The sequence below is a fragment of the Sapajus apella genome, unplaced genomic scaffold (assembly GCF_009761245.1).
Source record: "Sapajus apella isolate SASKATOON/1434 unplaced genomic scaffold, GSC_monkey_1.0 scaffold28, whole genome shotgun sequence".
NCBI classification, from domain to species: domain Eukaryota; kingdom Metazoa; phylum Chordata; class Mammalia; order Primates; family Cebidae; genus Sapajus; species Sapajus apella.
In genome coordinates, this window is record NW_022436968.1 from 9,360,540 (window position 1) to 9,382,964 (window position 22,425).

At 34.4% G+C, this 22,425-nt stretch overlaps 1 protein-coding gene across 8 annotated transcripts in view; it reads right to left on the reverse strand.

The window, feature by feature from the left end:
• Positions 1-22,425, reverse strand: part of FSIP2 (fibrous sheath interacting protein 2) — a 95,868-nt gene that overhangs the window by 24,912 nt on the left and 48,531 nt on the right. For all 8 annotated transcript variants that reach the window (XR_004273271.1, XM_032292728.1, XM_032292727.1 and 5 more), the window contains 2 exons: positions 12,446-21,335; positions 907-10,310 (listed from right to left, as the gene is read on the reverse strand). Coding sequence is in view for 7 of the 8 variants with exons in the window: in XM_032292728.1 (XP_032148619.1) it covers positions 907-10,310; positions 12,446-21,335 (18,294 nt within the window). In the remaining variant the exon portion in view is untranslated. The remainder of the gene's footprint in view (positions 1-906; positions 10,311-12,445; positions 21,336-22,425) is intronic.

The window sequence follows — 22,425 nt, forward strand, 5'->3', positions numbered from 1 at the left end:
TGGACAGGGAAAATGTGGCATATATACACCATGGAATATTATGCAGCCATCAAAAATTATGAGTTTAGGTCCTTTGTAGGGACATGGATGAACCTGGAAACCATCATTCTCAGCAAACTGACAGAAGAGAAGATCAAACGCCACATGTTCTCACTCATAGGCGGGTGTTGAACAATGAGAACACATGGACACAGGGAGGGGAGCACTACACACTGGGGTCAGTTGGGGGGAAATAGGGGAGGGACGGTGGGGGGTGGGGAGCTGGGGAGAGATAGCAAGGGGAGAGATGCCAGATGTAGGTGATGGGGAGGAAGGCAGCAAATCACACTGCCACGTGTGTACCTATGCAACAATCTTGCATGTTCTTCACATGTACCCCAAAACCTAAAAAGCAATAAAATAAATAAATGGGAAAAAAAAAAAAGAAAATGAGTACTACTCTAGAGCCTTAAATTTGAAAATTAAAACTATTTTAGACTGTTCTATGTACCCTGATATTCTTTTAGTTGGCCTGTTTGAACACCTTTAGATATCTATAACAAACTAAGGAACTACACAAGATTGCTACTTCTAAATATTCAAATGTCAATTATAACTCCTGTCAATCTGGTTTTACTGTGAAGGGTATATGCTTATAATCACATTCTTAAAAAAAAAAAAAAAGGTTCAAAACGATTGTCTTAGGAAAACCAGCCTGAGACTTTTAGAGTGAGCCACAGAAATAACATGGCAAATCCTAGTAAATAATATGAATGTATGGATGAACCGATACAACCAGCTCTCCTATTGGGCTGAGCAATAGCAACAACAATGAATGCATATCCATATACTTATTTGAGGAAGGAAATCACAGAAAAACCATGTCTCACTATCCACTCATTTTCCTGCCATTACTTTTGCACTTACCTCTAAGGGTTTTACATCCAGTTTTCCAGTCTTATCCAGTGAGGTACGTCTTTCTCTCTTTTTATTTTCTAAATTAGGTGATTCTGAGTAATAATTTCTCCCACTTATTGATGCTCTTCTCAGTTCTGCTATGCTACGTCCTGTTCTTTTCAAACACTCCTGCTTAAGTTTCTCAAGAGGTTCAGTTTTTATAGAAATAACTGCTAAGTGTTCAGAAATAATTTTTGGATCTATTTTGACTGGTTTTTTCCCAATGTGTGGAACAATTTTAATAGGATATTCCTCTTCAGATGAAACTTGATCTAACTGTTCTTCCTCCGATTCAGGAATCATATTAATAGCATGTTCTTGTGCCTTTTGAACAATTCTGTTAATGTCTAACTCTCCAGAGAGATCAGCATTTGAAATTGTTGAGCCAATTGTATCTAATGGAAAACTTGAAACTCCATCAATAATTAAACTAGCCACTTTTTTAGGATAGACTGTGTTTGTATCTTTTATGTCATAATAAAGTTCTTTGTTGGTTCCTGATTGTTGTAGTATTTTATTATAAACAGAATTAACAACCTGATAAACCCTTTCTGTATTTTCTGGATTTAAACAGCGTTTTTCAGGATCAGAATCTATTAGAGTAATGTTACTTCTGGAAATTTCAGCTGTTACAGATTTTGTCAGTTGAGATGCAATTTTATTTAACTCAGGCTTTGATAAGTTTTTTTCATCTTTGCTTGAGGAACTTGGCAACCTTACTAGTTTAGCCAAGAACAAGGCCAACACCTCTTCCAAAAATTTGACATCTAATGTCAAACCTTTTCTGGATGAATACTTTTCCTGAGACTTAAGTTCATCAATAATTTTGGTCACTTTTTCCATAATTTTGACAGCTTCCAGAACTAATTCTGAATTTGATACTTCTTCCTCTACTTGAGGTTGAAATTCAGAATTGGAAATTACATTCACCAATAAAAAGCCTATTATATCTGAGAGGACACTACCTTTACCCATTAAATCTTTAAATATAGAAGTAAAAGAACCAAAGTGTTTTAAAACAGTGGTAAAAACAGAATTAACTATGTTTTCAATAGTTGCGTTATCAGCTTCCGGTACAGTAGGTGATTCCTTGGTGGGTGCTACAAGTTTAATCTTACTTTTGAAGATAAATCCTTGGACTGAATTTAATATTTTTGAAGTTATTTTTAGCATTTCCTTTTCTAAGGATTTGGTTCTTTCTTTATGCACTTTTGGAAATACAGATAAAAGCTTTGATAAAAATTTCACAGCAATTTCTTCTATTATGTTATAAGACAGTTTATGAGCATGTGATGGTTTAGGTAAGGGCACATCAGTAGTTTGGAAAACATCTTTAAGGATATTTTCAACAATGTTTTCAACTTCCACACACTGATGTGGAGGTAGCTCTCCACAAAAATAGCTCTGCAACTGATTGCCAGCCACTTCTCGTAAAACCAAGTCAACTATGGTTTCTGAAAGGATTTTGCATCCACTGGTGACACAATTTTGTATGATCTCTTGTGATCCAAACTGTGGCAAGAGATTGTTATAAACAGACTGAACCACTAACTGAGTAATTTCATGATCATCAGATTGTAAGGATTCTACATATCGTATAATCATATGTTTATTTTGGGAGATCTCTGTTGCAACTGCACTTACTAACTTAATTTGAAAGACATCCAGTTCTGCGAACAAATTGTCCTCAAGTTTTCTTGTTTCTTTGCTGGATATTGTTGAGAAAATTTTAGATAAAAGAGCAGAAATCACATTCTCTAAAAATTTATGAGGTAATATTATTGTATATGGTGATGAAGTTTGACATTCTTTGCTGGCTGTTTGGGCCAACTTTTGGACTTTTTTAACAACATCCTTAGATTCCAGAGGCAAACATGCTGAAACTGAAACCTCATCACAAAATATCAAGTTAAGCTGATGTTGAAAAATTTCATTTATCACTGCACTAGTTAGTCTTCTTGCTAAATTTTCTCCATTACTGTTTATATTCTTACAAATAGAGTCTTGAGATCCATATTCATTTAAAATATTACAAACAGAAGAGTGAACAACTTTATTGACCAATGTTTTGTCAGTTGATGGCATCTTAATTGAAAGTTTTTTAGTCATTTTATTGACAGGTGGCATTTTATCTGCAGATTTTATCTTAATGCTGGATGGTGCTTCATCTGTTGTTGGCTCTTTTCCCACAGGTGGGAAAGACTGATTCCCCTCGTCTGGTCTGAGAACCTTAATTTGAGCATCTGAAAACTCCTTTAACAGTGAATCGATGAGTTTCATAGCAGTGTCATAGAGTTTAGCTTGATTTTTCTCATCACAGATATTTTGACCTCTATCTTGTATTTGTGTTTCTGGTATAGAAGAAAAGATCAATTTTTTAACCATCTCAGTAATAACATCTTCTAAAAATTTAGCGGGAAAAATTCCAGGTTTATTTTTTGGTTGGTACTGAGGGCCATCTGGTTTACTGGGCTCACTTTTAATCTCTTCTCTTACTTCCTCTTTTTCTCTCTCTGTCTCTTCTTTTTCTTTGGCAGGGACATTTTTGTTAGTTGAGAAGGATAAGTTTTTTGTCGTAACAGACTGTGCCGAATCCCTGCTGACCTCCTGAATTACATTTAATGCATTATCACCTGGGGCGCTTTTGTCATAACTGAGTTTTGAATAATATGCTGGTTCTGGAGAAGAAGATCGTTGTAAAACATCCTCATAAATATTTTCAATGACACTTTGAACATGTTCATAATCTGAGTGGTGTTCCTCATCCCTGTCTGTTTGGGTCGGAGAGTCTCTTCTCCCCTCATTGCTTTGAGTTCCTATTTCCAAAGTCTCCGTTGGAGTCCCTAGATTTCTCCTGGATTTTGAAGAAGGTAACTGAAAGTGCTTGCCATCTTTTTTAAATGATCTTTCTTTTGCATTGTCAATCTTCTTTTTATAGCCTATTTCAGAATCTGATCCAAGTACTTCCTTCTCATATTCTATATTATCAATTATTAATGGAAAATGTGTGTGCACCTTGTCATCCTGCCCTTCTTTATATTTTGGAATTAAATGTCTTTTCCTCTCGATTTCATTATTTTTAAATGTTTCACTCAAATTTGGCTCCTGAGTATCTTTACTTTTCACACTGGTAGTTGAAGAAGTGATTTTTGATACATTCTCACTATGTTTTTGAGTACAAATTCCCACTTTATTTTCATCCATGTTCTTCTTATTTGTCACACCTGTGGCTGACTCTGATATCAGGTTAATTATGCTGCTTTTCATAATTGCATTTGTAGAGCTAAGTACTGGATTTTGGATGTCACCTTTTGTCATCGATGTGTCCTTAGTTTTAAAACTTTTCTTTCTACTCACTGTATCTCTATTTATTTCCAAAGTGCTCACTGTGCTTTTGCAGTCTGAAGTGGAAGAAGTATCTTTATATGATTGATCTGGTAAAGGGAGTTGGTTCTCTGTTAAGCATCTGCTTATTTGTGTAGAGGTGTTTTGTGGTAGATGTTGAACCCTTTGGGTGATATTATCTGGATTTAGAAATGAAAAGAAGGTGGAAGACCAGTCTCCTGAAAAAAGTGATTGAATCTTGAATGCAGACATTGCCTTCTGGGCTAGAGCAGCAATCATCCCTATAGCAATGTTACTTTCATCACCTTTCTGAGTATCATTAGATGTGCATTTTTCTATGAACTGATCATATACAAAATTGGATATTTTATCAACTGTCTCTTTATCAATTGGTGGAAAAGAAAACATTTTTTCAGCATTTGGTAAAACTTTTATTTCACTTTTCTTAAATTCCCTTATCAGAGAATTTGAAAATTTTAGAGCCAACCCCATAATATCTGGCTCTGCCATTTCATTTTTCCTAGAATCTTCAGTAATAATGGGGAGACAACAAAATTTGTGAACCAGGTTAACGATTACGTCTTCCAAAAATGTAGCTGAATATAGAGAGGGCTGTGTCTTTTCTTTACCAGATTTAGCAAGTTCAGAGACATGGTCATAATTGGGTAAGTCACTGAAAGATGATTCTTCACCATGTAAAAATGGCTGTAAATGATGATACATGATTTCCTTCATAATAAAACCAGCTATTTTATTGAGGAATGAGCATCCTTTTTTGTCTGCATCTTTTTGTACTTCAGCTTGGAATTCAGAAGTTTTCAAAATATTATTACATATGGAGTCGACTAAATTTTCAGTAGGTTCTAACCGCATACTCTCTGCATTATCCTCTGCCATGGAAAGTCGAACCTCATGTTCAGAAATTTCTTTTATAATTTCATCAGTCAATTTTGAAGCTGCATCCACAAGTTCATCATCTGATGAAACCTCTTCCTCTTTTAGTTCCTTTTCAGTGTGAGCTGAAGGGAAGTTATGCTCTAGAAGTCTGTAAACCATGTCCTCTAAAAGAGAATGAGGCAACACAGTCATATACGATGGCGAGGCATGGCTATCCTTTGTGATTATGTTAAGCACATTTCTGATTATATTATCAGCTTGGGGGTAAGAATAAGAAGATGACGCTAATTCTCCTGAAACTAATGACTGCACCTGATAGTCATAAATTTCTTCCAATAGCAAATAATATATTTTCCTACCAAAGCAGATTGTGTCACTTTGTATAACCCTATATATTTGAATGAGAGATTTATATTGATCCAATATTTTTCCATATACTGAGATGACTATTTTTTGTACCATTTCTTTATATCTTTCTGAGAAACGTAAATTTTCATCAAAGTTATCTGCAACTGAAATCTCTGATTTGGTGAACTCCAGAACAATTGAATTTACCAAAGTTGTAACAATGCTGGTAAGTTCATATTTCACTCTATCTGGATTTTCAGTAACCAACATATTATGTGAAAATGCATAAAGAATTTTGCATAAAAGTTCAGAAATTACTTCCTCCAAAAAGACAGATGAGTTCACAATAAAAGATAATTCTCTTTGTTTAGGGTCTATTGCTTTTGATTTATAAGTTTGATCAACTGCAGCCAAAAGGAGAGTTTTATCTTCAGATAAAAATGATTGAATATGACGATTAAAGACTTCTTTTATTATAAAACTTGCTATTTTTGAAACAGGTATGTCACTTATGCTCTTTTTTTCTTTTGTAATGGACTGGTACATATTTGAATGAGAAAGATCAGCATAAATGGAATCAACCATAGCCTGGATATCTTTTGCTGAAATCACACTCTGTCTTTTATTCCCATATTTAATAATACATATTTCATGTTTTGAAATTATTGACATAATTTCACTTATCAGTTTTATCACTGTATTACTTAAGTCTGATTTAGTAGTATCTGACTGTTCTGCACTGGTGTCCAATGGACTCATCTGAGATATAAGCTGAGTGACGATTTTTTCCAAATGACTATGTGATAACATAGTGGTATAGATTGTTGAAGCTTGTCTTTGGAATCTTGATTTACTTATATCATCTTGAACTCTCTTTTTTAAAACATTTGTGCTGAGTTTGGAATGTGACTTAAAAGGCAGACTTGCTATAAGATCTGGATGAATTTGGAAATCAAAAATTTCAGCCAGGATGATATTAGTTATTCTGGTAGCCAAAGTCTTTGTGTTATTTAGAAAATCTTTATTGGGAAATACTTCCATTTCATATTCTTGCAAAACTTTGCTGTACACCGTGTCAACAATTGTTTTGACTGCAGCCCCTTCCACTGGAGGTAAACACGATCTTTCCTCAGTATTATCTATAATGCTAACTTGGGCTTTTGCGAATTCCCCTGTTATCAAATGTATGAGTTCTTCAGCTTTCTCAAACAGTTCATCATCTGAATCTCCTACGGATTTTGTTTGTACAATGCCTACTACCCGGTGGAATATTTTTCTTAAAACTCCAGAGATTACATCTTCCAAGAATGTTGAAGAATAAACACTGGTATAAAATAACTGCCTTCTCTCATCATCAAAACATGTGTCTGACGAAGGTAATGATTTTCCATTCACAAATGGCTGAAGATGTTTTTGACATATATGTTTAATGATGAAGCCTGCTATTATTTCAATAAGAACATCATTACTGCTTGTGATATTTTGCACAGCTGATTCTTCCGACCCAGAAGTTTGCACAATGTTTTCAAATACTGAGTCAACAAGGTGCTGAATATCATCTTCTGAATAAATAAATTTGGTTTCTTCTTCCTCTTTTGAAAATTGAATTTTATGTTGAGAAATTTTCATCCGAATATCACTAATTAGGTTTGAAGCAATTTCATTGAAATTCGATCTTGATAAATCTTTTTGGGTTTCTCTGTTTAGAGCCAGGCTAGATGCAGAAGAAAATAATTTAGATAATAGTACTCTGATAACATCTTCTAAAAATGTGTATGGCAGCAAGGTGTTATATAGAGGTAAACTCTGGCTTGGCTCAGTAGATTTACTGACGTTACTAAGGATGTCCTGAACAATATTCTCAGCCACTGAATTAGAATCGGTAGAAGCTGACAAATTCCCAGAAAACAGTGGATGAAGAAGGTAGTCTGAAATAGCTGCTACAATTAGATTGGTAATATTTTCCACAAAAATGCCACTATCTTCAGACTCTTTATCAATAGCAAGGTCTAGCCCATGCTGCTTTAAAGCATTTCTATAAACTGAGGTGACAAGTTCATCCACAATATCTGTATCGAAAGAGGAGAAAGGCTGTTCTTTGTCATCACAGAGAGTGTGAATTTTAGTTTTATCAAAATGGCTGTTTACAGAGTTTACTATTCTTTGAGTCATGTTTTTCAACTCAATTTCAGTGTTATGCTTTGGGGTGAAAATCTTTGACAAAAGTCTGGCAACAATCTCCCTTACAAATGAATCAGGGGGAATACCTAAAGGTGATTGCTTCTGAGGTCTGTGTAACTCTATCACTTCACTCAGAACCTGTTTAACCATGGTGGATACTGGATCCAGTGGATTCTTTGAATGACATAAAACCTCTCCACTCAAAAATGGTTGAAGATGATTTTCAATAATCTCTTGGATGATAAAACTGGCTATTTGGTCAACCATAATTGGGCTTCGGCTTATTACACTTTTTTGTATAGAAACAACAGAGTCAGACATTTGCAAAATATTACCATAAATAGAATCCACCATCTTCTGTAGGTTTTTTCCAGTATATAGATATTTATTATCATATACAGTCAACCAGATTTTATGTTTGGAAATGGCTGACATAACCTTATTTACTATACAAGTGGACATTTTATTAAAATCTGAACTCATTAAATATTTTTTTCCTAAAGAGGAACATGTAATGGGCAGAGGAATGAGCTGAGATAAAAGCCTTCTGATGACATCTTCTAAAAATGAATGTGATAACATGGTACTATAGTCTGATGAAGACCTGGGTAGGGAAGTAAATTCTCTCAGGTTATTTTGAAGCTTTTGCAATATAATTTCAGGTTTGAGAGGGTAACATGAATGGGGTATGAGATATTCCCTGAGGAAAGATGGCAGTTTGTAGTCTAAAACCTCCAACAATATGCCATTTGTTATTTGTTCTGCTATTGAGGCATTGTCATGTATCAGATCATTACCGCAGGCTACTTTTAATTCATACTGCTGTAAAACATCATAATAAACTGAGGTGACAATTTTGCTAACAGTTTCTGTATGAACTGGTGGAAAACACAGTCTTTCTTCAGCATTCCGTAGAACAGTGACTTGAGCTTTATTAAATTCATTCACTACGTTGTTGACAAATAATGTATTCATCTCATTGAGCCAGGACACAGTGATGTTTTTATTTTTACCCCACAACGAAGTAGAGAGATTAAAAAACAATTCTGAAATTATTCCTTCCAAAAATGTGGCTGAATAAACACCAGCATATATACCTTCCTGATGTAGCTTATTAGGAATGGCTACCTCATCCATTTCTTTTGTTCTCTGTCTTTCAAGTGATGACACAGAAGAGGATTTCACTGCACAATGCTTGCCAAATGGTGCTTGCATTTTGGAGCTAACCACATTGGGATTATTCAGGGATACTGTCAAAGAATTACTGTCATAACTCCTGAGTCCTAAAGAGCATTTACTTTGTCTTAATTCTGTTAATTCTGGCTTTCTTGCTTTTGTGAAACTTGACTGTATTTCTCTTGTTCTGTAGTTCAAATGCTCATTTTCAAAAGGTTGACTTTCAGGAGCTTGTTGTATACCGTGAGATAATTTGTTCATCAATGATTTAACCAAACTGTGGGAAATAATAGTAAGCATAGAGTCTGATGACAATAAGTCTTGATCAATTTCTGCCACATTTTCCAAAAGGTCTGACATGTAATCTCCTTGAAGGAATTCACAGTTCATTCCTCTCTTACAATAATCAGATTTTCCATCTTCTACACTTTGAAGCATGTTTAAAAATCGACATTCTTCTGCTGATGTTTCCTCTGAAACAGATCCATTATCAAGAAAGACATTGCTTGTGCATTCTTCCAAAAGAATTCTGATAAGTTTCTCACATACAACACTGAGAAGAAAAACTGATTTTGAGGAGAGCTGTGAGTTATTTCTAAATATGCTATTAGGTTGTTCATTATTTGAGGAGGAGACAAATGTTCTTTGTATTTTACCAGAATCCGTACCCCTATCTGGGCATTCATCTGGTGAAAATAAATCAGAAACAATATTAAAAACTTTATTGACAACTTCTTTGGATTCACTTGTTTTTAGGTTACTAACCAGGCTGTTTAGCTTACATGCAAGGTAATTTAATTTATTTTTTTGAAAAAGTTGATCAATTTGTTTCATCGATAACTGCCAGTCTCTGGGGCCTGCCTGTCTGTTGATTTTGTTGCAAATGGATACACTATTATTTCTATGCATAGAAAGTGATTTGTTTCTTCCATTGTTTTCAAGGTGATAATCTATTTCTATTTCTTTGGACAGTACATGAATCACTCCTAATAAGAGATCCTGAAAGAGGTCATCAAAGCCACCAGAAACTATTCCTGGACTGTAAATGTATTTTGTTGGTATGGAAACCATTTTATGTGCAATGTCAGCCTGTATAATTTTATTATTGAAAAGGATTTTAATAATGATTTCAGAAATACATAAAGCAAGTTCTCCAATGGAAATTGACTTGCTCGCAAACATTTGAGAATGAATTGAAATAATCTTGATAAATGCTGCTTCTTGAATTTCCCATACTTTCTCTTTTTCTCTACCCTTCCTGGTGCCATTAGAAATGCTTGAAGTTAAATGATAAAGTACTGATTCAGTGAGATATTCACAACATTGATAAATTGAGGAATCATTATCTATGTTTCCTAGGGACTGTTTTGATTCATACTTTTTCCTTGACCATGTAGAAACCGTAGACATCTTCTCCTCACTAAAAACTTAAAAAAGAGAACGTTGTAATTTTAGCATGCATTAAAGAGAATATAGAAAATTCAATATGTTGGTAATTATTTACATATATATTTCACCCTTTGAGCAACTCACTAAAGAACAATCTAGACAAAAAGAAATTGGATTTTCCTCAAACATTTATTTATCACCCTGTAGAATCTTAATTTTAGCCACTAAGTTGAGAAAATAGCACCCCAGAATTCAAACCACTAAGTCAAATACTGATGTCTGCCTTGACTGGATGGCTATGAACTCTAAGAGGCTGAAAAGCTTGGGGCAGAGAAATAATTTCCAGGTTTAGTGATGCATCCTACCATGTCTCCAGTGATATCTAGAGGCTCCACATAATAATTTTGAAATATTTTTAGACAAAACATTTCATGTTTTGCTACGTTTTACTTTTAGAATATTAAGGAGTTGTGTTGTAATATTAAATTGACTAAAAACTCCAGGAAAGCTAGTAATAGATTGCAATAGCAGTAGTACTTTAGCCTCTAGATTATAGTTTGTCACAAAGAGGGAAGGTCGGCCAGCCGAGCAAAGAACTCTGTATTTCTTTTATACAAAACTGTATTTGTTACAAATCATTACCTACTCGCAATGGCCAACTTCTGGGTGTGGCAGCTATGAGCAACACAGTTGTTGTTTTTTTCCCCTCAGAACCTAATTTTATGTTATATATCTTCATATGGTATCAGGCAAGACTGTTTGCAGATAGAAGCCTGTAAACTGAGCTTTGACTGCTACACAGGATTTGGCCATGTCAAGGTAAAGGGAGTGAGGAAATGATATTCCAAGTGAAAGAAAACATCAGTGAAGTCACTGGAAGAACTTGGAGAAGTCTGAGAATAAGGAATAAAATTGATAGTCAAGCATCAATGTGATGAAATCATGACTCTTCTCTTTATTTTTCTAAAATCGATTAGGTCCTGCCTGGAGTACGTCTATTTAAGAGTTTATAGTTGTAGCCTCATTACCATCCACCTTGGGAGAATACTGGTTTTAAGGATGGGAAATAAAGTCCTTGTGCAGGTGGGTAGGATTGCTAATATCTCCAATGAGAATGATGTGCAAGTGATGTATCTGGACTGTTGTAATAGCAACTAATTATTGGTAACTCAAACTACTGACCCACTTCTGGGATGTTATAGTATTATTAAACTGAATTTTATTAAATGTCAATAATCAACAGTTTTTGATATACAAAGTGAGTATTACGTATTGTTTAACCTAATGTATACACATGAGCATTCTTAGAAAGATAATGCAAATATAATCCCTCTAATGATATGGTTGGAGTATCATATCTGAAAAGAATTTAAGTTGGAATACTGGAATGCAAACAAAACAAGATATTTAATTCTACTGTTCTTTTAAATTATGAATAACAGTAGCAAAGCCTTCAATCATACCCCTTGAAAAGAAATGAAATGACTTTCAATCAGTTAACTGTACTTGCCATATGATTATAAAGAAGTTTTGTGCAAGAATTTTTAAAACTCTTCCAAAGTTTTATCTCATGCTCAGCCAAAATCTCCTGCTTTAAAATTGTCTCATTTTCTCTCATTTGCAGATACAGAAAACTGAGCAACACATCCTTCAAATTCAAACCCTGCAAACATTTAATTATTTATTTATTTGCATTGTGATAGATTAAAAAGCACTTGAGGCCGAGCATGATAGCTCACACCTGTAATCCCAACACTTTGAGGGGCTGGGAAAGAAGGATCACTTGAGGCCAGGAGTTTGAGACCGGCCTGTGCAGTATAGCAATACCCTGTCTCTACAAAAATATTTTTAAAACTTAGAGTTCAGTGGCATGCTCTGTGGTCCCAGCTGTTTTGCGGGAAGACTGAGATGATCTCTTCAGTCCAGGAGTTCAAGGCCGCAGGGAGCAATGATCATGCCACTGTACTCTAGCCTCAGTGACAGATACACTATTTCTAAATAAAATAACACTTAAAATAAAATTAAAATGCAACTCAGTAGTCACCTATCTCCAAGACCATTTTCATAAAAATGGTGACTACAGCTTTTTAGACAGGAAATCTTTTAAACATATCTTTTATTGGTTTTCTTTCTAAATCATGACAACTTTTAGTGTAAGTTCTTTCTTGCTTACCTCTAGTTTCAAAGTTCTTCAAATATGTGACCACAGATGTAGTGACATGTCTTGCTATCAGATGAACTTCATTGGGACCCAATTCATGATCTGCAAAAGTAAAGGCTTCAACTTCTTTCAGAGTCTCTATGTTTGGGTAATTCTTTTTTTTCAATTTTTGCAGAAAAGAAGAATCTTCCCTGCTGGCTTCAAGATTTTTGTTTTCTTCTTCAGGTATATAGCTGATTATTTCATCCTGCATTCTAAGAACACTTTTTTCCTTACTCTTTTGTCCTCCAGATACTTCAGATAAAGAGCTTTGTTTTGATATGAAAAATGGCTTCATTATTTCCACATTCTCATTAGCGTGTGGGTGACTTGGAAAGCCACAGCTGGATAGCACAGTACTGACAATATTTTCTGCAGCCAAACATATTTTGAGTGGAGAAACAGTTGCCTGAATTTGATTTGGTTCAACACCTGGTTTTAGGGTATCATAATGAAACGCTCTTAGACTTTCACCTTTTCCCATTTCTATGAATGAAAAGACTTGCTTTAACGATGCTTCTGTGGAGCTGCTTGCTTTCCTAAACAGCTTTTGTGAGATACTGCCTTCAGGGAGGGTGTGATTTTCTTGCATGATCTCATCAAAATGACCAAAGTTGGATTTCCTTGGGCTGTGGTCTTGTACTTTGTTTCTAGAACACGATGGCATAGTTTCTGAATCAGGCCTTTTCATTGGCTCTGAGCTTTTAAATGTGTCTTCTACAGAGGGTCTGACAGAGGTGGGTAAATTTGATAAAACCCTGTACTTTTCTTTCACATCTTCATCTGAACAAAACATAAAGTCAGTTATACTCACTAGTGAAGGATTAATCCCCAAACTACCTTCCTTTAACTCAAAATTTGAGGTGAATGTTTTCATATTAGTTGCTAATTCAAGCTGATTAACAACATAGGCATTTTCAGCTCCATGGAATAAACTTTCCTTTGAAGGGTTTTGTTTCAAAGACTCATTGAAGTAAGTACACTGGTGTATTAGTGTGCCAATGATCTCACTTGCTACAATGTTCTCTTTCAATATGCTAATTGAAGATGGTTCCATTTGGCTTATTTCATTATCTAGCTTGTTCTTAATTACACCAAGCATGTCACTGATGATATTAACAGCATATGTCAGTAATTGTGAATGGAATGAATGAACCCGTAGAAGGATATCCTGTATGTTTTCCTTAAAAATAATAGTATTTGCCTTGGATTCATCAGGAAACACTTTAAGTGGTTGTAATTTTGGCAACATTTCTTTGTTTAATAGTTTCTGTTGGGTAGAAAGAAGATTTTCTATAGGCATTTTCACAATTTCAGAAAACTCATATTTGGAGATAGGTTTAAACTGCAAGTCTACAAATGACTCTAACATGTTTAAAACCCTTTCTACAATCTCTTGAACAATGTGGTTGCTAGAGCCCATAGAAGTTTGGTCTTTTGTCTTTGTGTTATAGATTGGTAAACTGCTGAGGCTATGCTTGTTTGGAAAACCATATTTACTTTTAGCAGTAATGTATTCTTTACTGTTTGATAGAGTCTCTTTACTATCTGGAGTGGGAATTTGGTACAGAAAGCATAGCTGTAATTTTTCAAATAGCATTTCAACAATTTCTCTTCCAAACATATTAATTTGTGCTTTGCTATCCTCAGCTCTAGTAGAAGCTCCTTTAAGATGATTATAAAGCCTGCTTTCACAATTCTCAAGAGGCGGCAAATTTAAAAGTGAAAGAGAATATACTAATCCTTTCGCTTTTACTGAAATTTCAGTCAAAACATTTTCAGCTATCATCAGTAGCTTACATTTTTCATTTTCCTTGTCATTTGATTCTGTTTGCCACTTGTCAAACAATTTTTTAAATATACCTTCTCTAGGAAAAATGTGTTCTAGCTGTGAAGAAATATTCTCCAAGTAAAAACATGCTTGTTTAGCATGGGATCCTGTGCTTATATTCCCCTGTGAAAGTTTGAGATGTGAGGATTTGATTGGATAAGCCAAATTGCAGTTATTTGTAACATATAATTCTTGCAAAACTGTATTAACTATTTTACCTGCTGCTATGATTTGATCACATGGTAAGGCTTTGGTTTGCTTTACCTTTTCAAATTCCTTTACAATTGTTTCCAGGATATTAATTATTATATCTTTGGCATATATTTTTAGTTCTGAAGTGGGCAATTTTGTGTCCAGTAAGTTTTTGGCATCTCCAGTTGACATGATGTGTGACAACCCAATGGCAGTTTTGGATTGGCTGTCTTTTGGGGTCTTCTCTCTAGGACCTAACTTGGTTTTGCTTTTGGCCTTAACAGCACTCAGTCCTAAGTGTGGTTTTTTTGTAAATTTAGGCAAAGTGGTAAGTTTTGATCTTGATTTTAAATTTGCTTTAAAGCATGGCTTAGGTCTGTCCTTAGGGTTGACCTTAAAAGTGTGTGGCCTTAAAAGTTGCAACTTATCAGCACAATGTTCAGGGGACAAACTCTCTTCTAGATGAAGTGAGACAAAGTTTGTAATCTTATTGAGAACCATTTGAATTAAGTCGTTCTTCACTTGCAATGGTAAATATGGCAAAAATGTGCTTTCCATTGCAGAGATATTTTGATTGCCTGCATAAGAATAAGCCTGTGGTATCACATATTTAGGGGAACTATTTATTTTTCCTGCTTGTTTAGTTTCTCTAAACCTTAACGGTTTCATTGGTAAGGAATCATTGCAGTCAGATGTTTCAACTTCTCTCCTACTTTCATTATTTTCATACAATGATGTCACAACTACCAAGTACATTTTCCCCAAAACACTTTCAACTATGTCATTTGATACACTGTTAATATATGATTGAAAACTGTTTTTCTGTGTTGTGCCTCGTGTTTTAATTTTAGAATTAGATATAAAGTTGGAAGTTTCATTAAATGGAGGCAAATGGCCTATGACTTCCCTTATTCTTTGATATAACTTATTCAACAATTCTTCCACTGCACTGAGCAGTTCAACTTTTTCATTGTGTTTTGATTCTCCATTTCTCATAAATATTTCTTCCAAAACAATTATCTGGCTTTTGTTTTCCAATATCAGTTGGTTTTGTTCTAATGGACACTTTCTAAACAGAAATTGTTTGGTATTTATTTGCTTCTCTTTGTGCCCCAGCAATATTTCATTTGATAAAGTTAACTGTGAAAAGTTAGGATTCTCTTTTGAATTGAAACCAATTTCCTTTGCAGATCTTTTATCATCTAACATCTTTAACATACTGTCAACAATTGCACTCACAATGATGTTTCCTTGGAACAAAATATTGTTTGAATATGGATGTATCTTTTGAATTTCTAAGTCTAAATCATTTTTAATAAGCTTCAAAATGGCACTGGCAATGATGTCAGCATATGTCTTAAGGCTAGCTTGTGATAGGTGAATTATGGATCCAAGTTTTTCTCTGTGACTGGCAAAAGTGAAATCCGTGAGCTCTTGGCTGAGAATGGTTTCAGTTGCTGGTATTTGCAGGACATTCACATCTGATTCCACTTGGCTTGAATCATAAAAGATGCTGTCATTTTGTTTACAATTTTCCAATTCTGGGATAACAAATGACTTTTCTTTATGTTGGAAAGCAAGGGTAATTAATGAATCAATTCTTTTTGTGGCAAAGGATTCTAAATGATTAAAAATAGTTTTAGTAATGGAGTTAGCATTTTCTTCACATGAATCAGCAGCAATTTTCTGGATGTCTTCTTTCTCTACTACAGTTAAATGATTATCATCAGCATAAGCTGATTTCTGATTTCTTGAATACGAAAAACACTCTGTTTTTCTTTCAGTTTTTGACCCCCTAAGAGGCTGTTGACAGTCTATTTTTGGAAACATATCAGAAAAGGTCAGTGACAATGTTGCAGAAGTAGGATTCTTTGCATTTATGATAAGCATGACAGCTGAACTGAGATTATGAAGAACAGTATTCACTGTATCATTGGATATCAAAATGACATCTGATTTAGGAACTGAAAGCTTAGGAATAAACTTATTTGCACCCTCCATTAACATTTCAGAACTTTCTTTTGAATATTTATCAGCTATGCTACATTTCAGAGTGGGAGTGGCAAATGACAGATTATTCTGATATAGAGTTTTCTCATAAATATCACATAAGATACCTTCAATTGTGTCTTGTATTTGAAACTGAAGTACTTTTTGATATTCGGTTTTATTGAGCAGCTTTTCAATAACACCTTTTTGCTGATCCAAACCAATCTCTTTATCAGAACTGTTTTTGTTACACTTGCCTTTACATGATATAATGTCTAACACTGTGTTAACAATTTGACTTGCAAAATTTTTAGAAATCCCGATGTTGTGAGTTAAGAAATGATTATCCTTTTCTTTATCTAATTCATGTTTAATTTCTTGTAAATTTTTGCTAGCCACTTGTTGTGCATAAATGTTTAATTTAGACAAAGACAGTTGGCACAAGTTGGTCTCTCCTGACTTAGTATGATCTACTGAGCAATAGGAAAATTGCTCATCAGAATATGGATCTTTGACTGATAATGCTTTGCTCAATGTACTCTGATCTTGTTGAATAGGTAAGGCCATTGGAACTGTAAAGTTGACTTGGGAACAAAAGAGAGATTTTACTTTGGAAGTAGCAAACGTTTCCAAATTTGTTAATATTGCCTGTACAATATCTTCAACTACATTTACCTTTGCCTCTTTGTCAGCAACACTGAATCTAGACTGAAAAGTACATGGATTTTTATCCAAGACAGTGACAGAGGACTTTCCTTCATAGGTGTGTTCATGAAAAGAAACATTTGCTGAAAAAGTGATAGTTTTATACCTATTTTTCCTTACATTTCTTTCTGTCATGGCAGCTGAATAAAGTTTGTGAAATACAGTTTTAACAATATTTTCTGTTACTATGGTTATATCTGCTTCAGAAATTAAAGGATCCATCATTTTATCTATACATTGAACAGGTGTTTGGGCAATTGGCTCATCAACATTGTGAGGCATGTCATTAAAATGAGAGTGGGAGAGAAAAAGCACATTTAATTGATTGATTAAAGTACTTTGAAAAATTTCATTCAAAATATTTCTTATGATCGGAGCAATTGGAGATATATTTGGTTCTTTGAGTTTTACTTCAATTTTGTTTAAAGTTTTTTCTAGAGCCCATTGTTTAAGAGAATGTGTTTTCATTTCTTCTCTTTGTAGTGATCTATCATCAATAATTTTTTTTTCTGTATATGCATCATCTTCTAGAAATGAATCTGATTCAGCTCCTCCAGGAAGACTTCCATATGTTGGCCTGTATCGATAAGTTTCAATGCCTCCCTCTTCAGATTCAGTTTCATTAAACATATCTGAAGATACTGCATCTAAAATTAATTTGACTATATCTGTAAGAACCTGAGTCTCATGTGGTGGGGTTTTTACACTTGTCTTCAAGTCTGATGAGGTCACATTTAATTCTGTTTGAATAGCCTTCAAGATAGCACTTGATACCTTCTTTGCCGGCGTGTATAAAGCAGACAGAAATGATTCTTCATGTGTGTCTCTGGAAATATTGGTGCTTTCACATTCCCAGCCCATCTTACTGCTTTCCTTATTTTCATCATTAATAGCATCCAGAATTTCTAAATATCCATTGGCAAACCTTTTCAGTTTAGCAAAAACCATATTAAGAATGTCTGAAGCTACAGTTTTCAGTTTATTTGGATGCATTTCTTTTGTGCTCTCTGCTTTGGAAGACACAGGAGCAACAGGTTTTGCTTTGCTTTGAGTCCCCTCTTTATTGCCCTCCTGAACAATTCTGGAAACTATGCTGGAGATTATTTTGGTGGATTTAGCCATTTTCTCAATAATTGAAGCAAATGATGGGTTGTCAATGTCAAGAGACTCTGAGATGGCTTTTAATCCACAACTTGCAAAACTGGCATCCATGTCAACTCCAGATAATTTTGCAAGGATATAATCAAAAATTGCTTTGGAAACTAACTGAATATTAGACTGCAATGCAGCAGCCATTTTCTGATTCTTATTGGTAGTCTCTTGGCTTCCCAGGAGCTTGCTTAACATTTCATGTAGTGTTTCCCCAATTCTATCTAACACTTCCAATTTTGCATTATTTTGAATATCTTTTTCATCATTGACACTGTGGAGGGCACAAGGAGTAGCCATATATTTGTGAAAAGATTTTTTATCCTGCCTATTTGGTAAAATGCTTTGTTCATCAACACTGTCATCTGCAGACTTTGGCATACATGAAGAAAGTGGAATGTTTCTTTGATCTGCATTTTTGCTGGATAACATATCATAAATGCATGTTAATAATGGACTTGCCAAAATGTCATCATCAATACTTGTGACAAGAGATTCTAATTTTTTATTAGTGTTAGCTGTAAGGGATTTGGTATGGTCCATCTCCATAAAATTTAGGTTTTTCTTACGGAGTTCCAGTTCATTCTGGATAGCACATAAAACAATGTTCACTATTTTAGCTGTGTACTTACTAAGTTGAGATTGTAGTGAAGATTTGAAGCCCATATGCAATTTTGGACAAATAAATGACTTCAGTCTTTTAAAAATTGTATGAATGATCTTATCATTAATGTCATCTACAGGTTTAAGTTCACTTTCTCCAGATTTTAACCAGGAAGGCTTTTCAGAATCAATATTGAATGAAGATAAAGATTGCATTTTCTTTTCACTGTCAAACCATGTTTTTAATGAACATTTATGTGGTGCTTCTTTGACTCTGTCTGCAGTGTCAGAACTATCTAAGGAAGTCTGATGAACTGAGGATGAAATGCAACTTCTAGTGGTATTGGAAATGTAGTTTTGTGCCTTATGAAGTATGTTTAGCACAGAATCTGTTATTTCTTGAGCCACTGTATTGATTTCTGAAACAGAAAACAGCTGGTCTATCCATTCTTGATGTGACAGTCCCTGAGGCTTTTGTGAAACAAGAACTGAAGCTTCATTGCCAGTTTTTCTGTCTAAGTGACCAGGAGGAACAGAAGATATGTCCTTGAGCATTTCTTTTAAAACACTTGTGACTATGTTTTCTGAAGCCTTTTGTATTTGATGCTTTTGGTCTTGGCTGAAGGTTGAAATAACTTTATTCAAACAAAGTTTTTTCTTTAAAGTATCTTTATGATTAAGAGATGGTGGCTCAGTCTTTAATTCCCAATCAGGAAATGCAACTTGGCTTCTAGAAACAGGCTTTGTAGGTGGTTTGATATTTCTTTTGTACTCAAAACAAGTGTTTCCCTTTGTAAACGAATCATTAGGAATCTGTTCTTGTGATTTTACTTTTTCATCTTTGAAAGTTGAATCAAGCACATTTTTTACAATATTGTCTGTCTCCTCATCTTCAGAATAAAGAACCATGCCTGGAACATTTATAGGTAGAAATGGTCTTCTAGACCTAGGACTATTAGATAATCTAGTGCCAGCGAGTCTGTACTTTTCTTTGGTGTCAGAAGGACTACTTATTCTAGATTGTCTACTTTTTGGAAAATTTTCCTTTGCTGGTTCCTGACGGAGCTGAACAAGGATATCATCAAGTAGCTGAAGGAGTACCACTGTTTCTTCAGATGCAATAATTCTCTCATTATTTAGTTCAGTTTGTATATAACCTAGTATAGCACTAATTGCTTCCTCTATATAACCAACCAAAGAGGATTGAGAAAAAATATTTGATAGTAAATTTTGTATTTCTTCATTGACAATTAAACTAGCTGTGTCAGATTCAAGACTAGATTTATTTTTGCTAGCTCTCCGAAGGAACATACATACTGGGTCTGTCTTATGTTGCTGGCAGGAAAGCTTAGTCGAATCTTTAAGATGAAGAAATTCTTTTTGCTTAGAAGAAGTAAGAGACATCAGCTTTTCTAAAATGGCATGCACCATGTCCTCTGCAATATCACACATCGGGTCCAAAGTATGAGGCGTTGACTCCATCAAAGGTTTTTTATTTGATGATGGGAGATGTTCATCACTGGCTGTTAAGCTTGGTTTAATGTTGACTGGTACATCTTCTTGTGAAAACATCTCAACACATTTTTTCTCCACTGCAGACTCTAACTTCTCAAGCATATTTTCCACAATCTCAGAAGCAAGTGAGCAAATATCAACATTGGAGGGCAAATCTTCTTTTTCACATTCACATTGTTCAACAAAAACTTCAGCAGTAACAGAAGAGAGACAGGGAATGGCCTGGGTTAAATCAGACATTATTTCACGAAAAATGCTTTCTAAAATCACTTTAGTTTTCCCTTTCAAGTGACATTTAAAGTTAACAAACACATTTTTTAAATTCTTCATTTCATCTATGGCTTTTGCTTTTTTATCACAAATCAATGAACTCCCTAGGCTATCTGTTTCAGTAGTAGCATCCTTAGACTTCGTTGTGCTTGTTTCAAATGATGCTAAAAGATGACTATCTGATTTACAACTTCTGAGCTTAGGGTATGAACATAGCACGTTGCTTTTATTATATTTAAGTGTAGAGGTTATAGATTGTCCTTTTGCATGATAGGTTTTCCCCACAGCAGTTCTTCCCTTATGTGCAGGAGAAAGTTTTATCGGTGTGGTTGGTCTCCTTACTGACAGGTCAACTGCAAATGCACAGGGTTCTGCCTGAAATGTTTTAGTTGTTGAAGATGTGTAGGTTCTATATGTAAAGTCTTCACTGCATGTGCTACAGAAACTTGAACTATCTGAAGAGAGGATGGAGTTATCAGATGCTGGGTATGTATTATCTCTCAATCTTTCTTCATACTTTGTGATGGCTGGATACAATATACTAGTCACTGTAGCCACAACCCAGGTCATTATATTCTGAATTATAATATTCAGTTCTTCAGAAGTCACCTAGAAATGAAGTAAGCAGGGATGAAAACAAAGTCATGTAACAACTTACTCTATGTTTTGGAGATAGCAGGTAACATCGAATTTTTATATCAAGCAATGTATAGGTGGAATACCAATATGGTTTATGAAAGAAAATAGTAAAAAAAAAAAACAGACTAGAAATTTAGAATTTCAGATGAATTTCTAGTTTGTTTATTCTGCATTACACTGAAGTATTTTTTTTTTGTGAGTGTTTAAGATTTATTTTATTCACAGTCTCTCAAAAGTTTCTTTTTCCCTTGGCATTTATTATCAGGATAAATGATTTTTTGTTTAAAAAAATTACCAAATTGTTGTATAGGCACACAGCATGCAAATATTTTGGAAAGAAAATATATAATCTTTATGATATAGCTAATTTTTAAGATCATTAAATATTTGTAATAAAATATTTCTCAAAACAGATGCAGTCAAAATATTTGGTTGCTTTCAGAAGCATCTGTCTAACTGAGATATGGGGAAGGAACACAAATCATTCTCTCTTCCAGGCCCTGCTGAAAGGGTGAGCCTGCAGTCTATATATATATAGAAATGACTAAAGTTAATTATTAAGAATTATTTGATAGACAAAAATAAAAGTTCATGCTTTATATAGATTGATGGGCTTTTTACTCAACAAACAAGTGTAAATACAAATTGCCTTAGATAGGAAAGCTGAGAACAGATAATAAAGTAAGGGAATACATTACTTTAGATACAACATAAAAGCCAAACTAGATTTGGGAATCAAAGAGTAGGGAGGGCTGAGCAAGATTAAGAGAGTTAGACTATTACTGAGCTGGAACTAAGAACCAGATTTGAATAACCATTTCCTTAGTGACCAATGATGCTGTCATAGATTTGTACTGGACCATGGATAGAAACAAATGCATCTGTAGAGTTCTATAAACCTCTGCTTACCAACCGCAAATGTATTTTGTGCGTACAAAACTCATCTTACTTATAATAAAGTAGTACTCTGTTTTTAAATTGTTAAAACTCTTAAAGCATACAGGCTGTAAACACAAGTAATTGGCAGCAAAGCTTAGAAGGCTGATATGTAGGTCTTCGT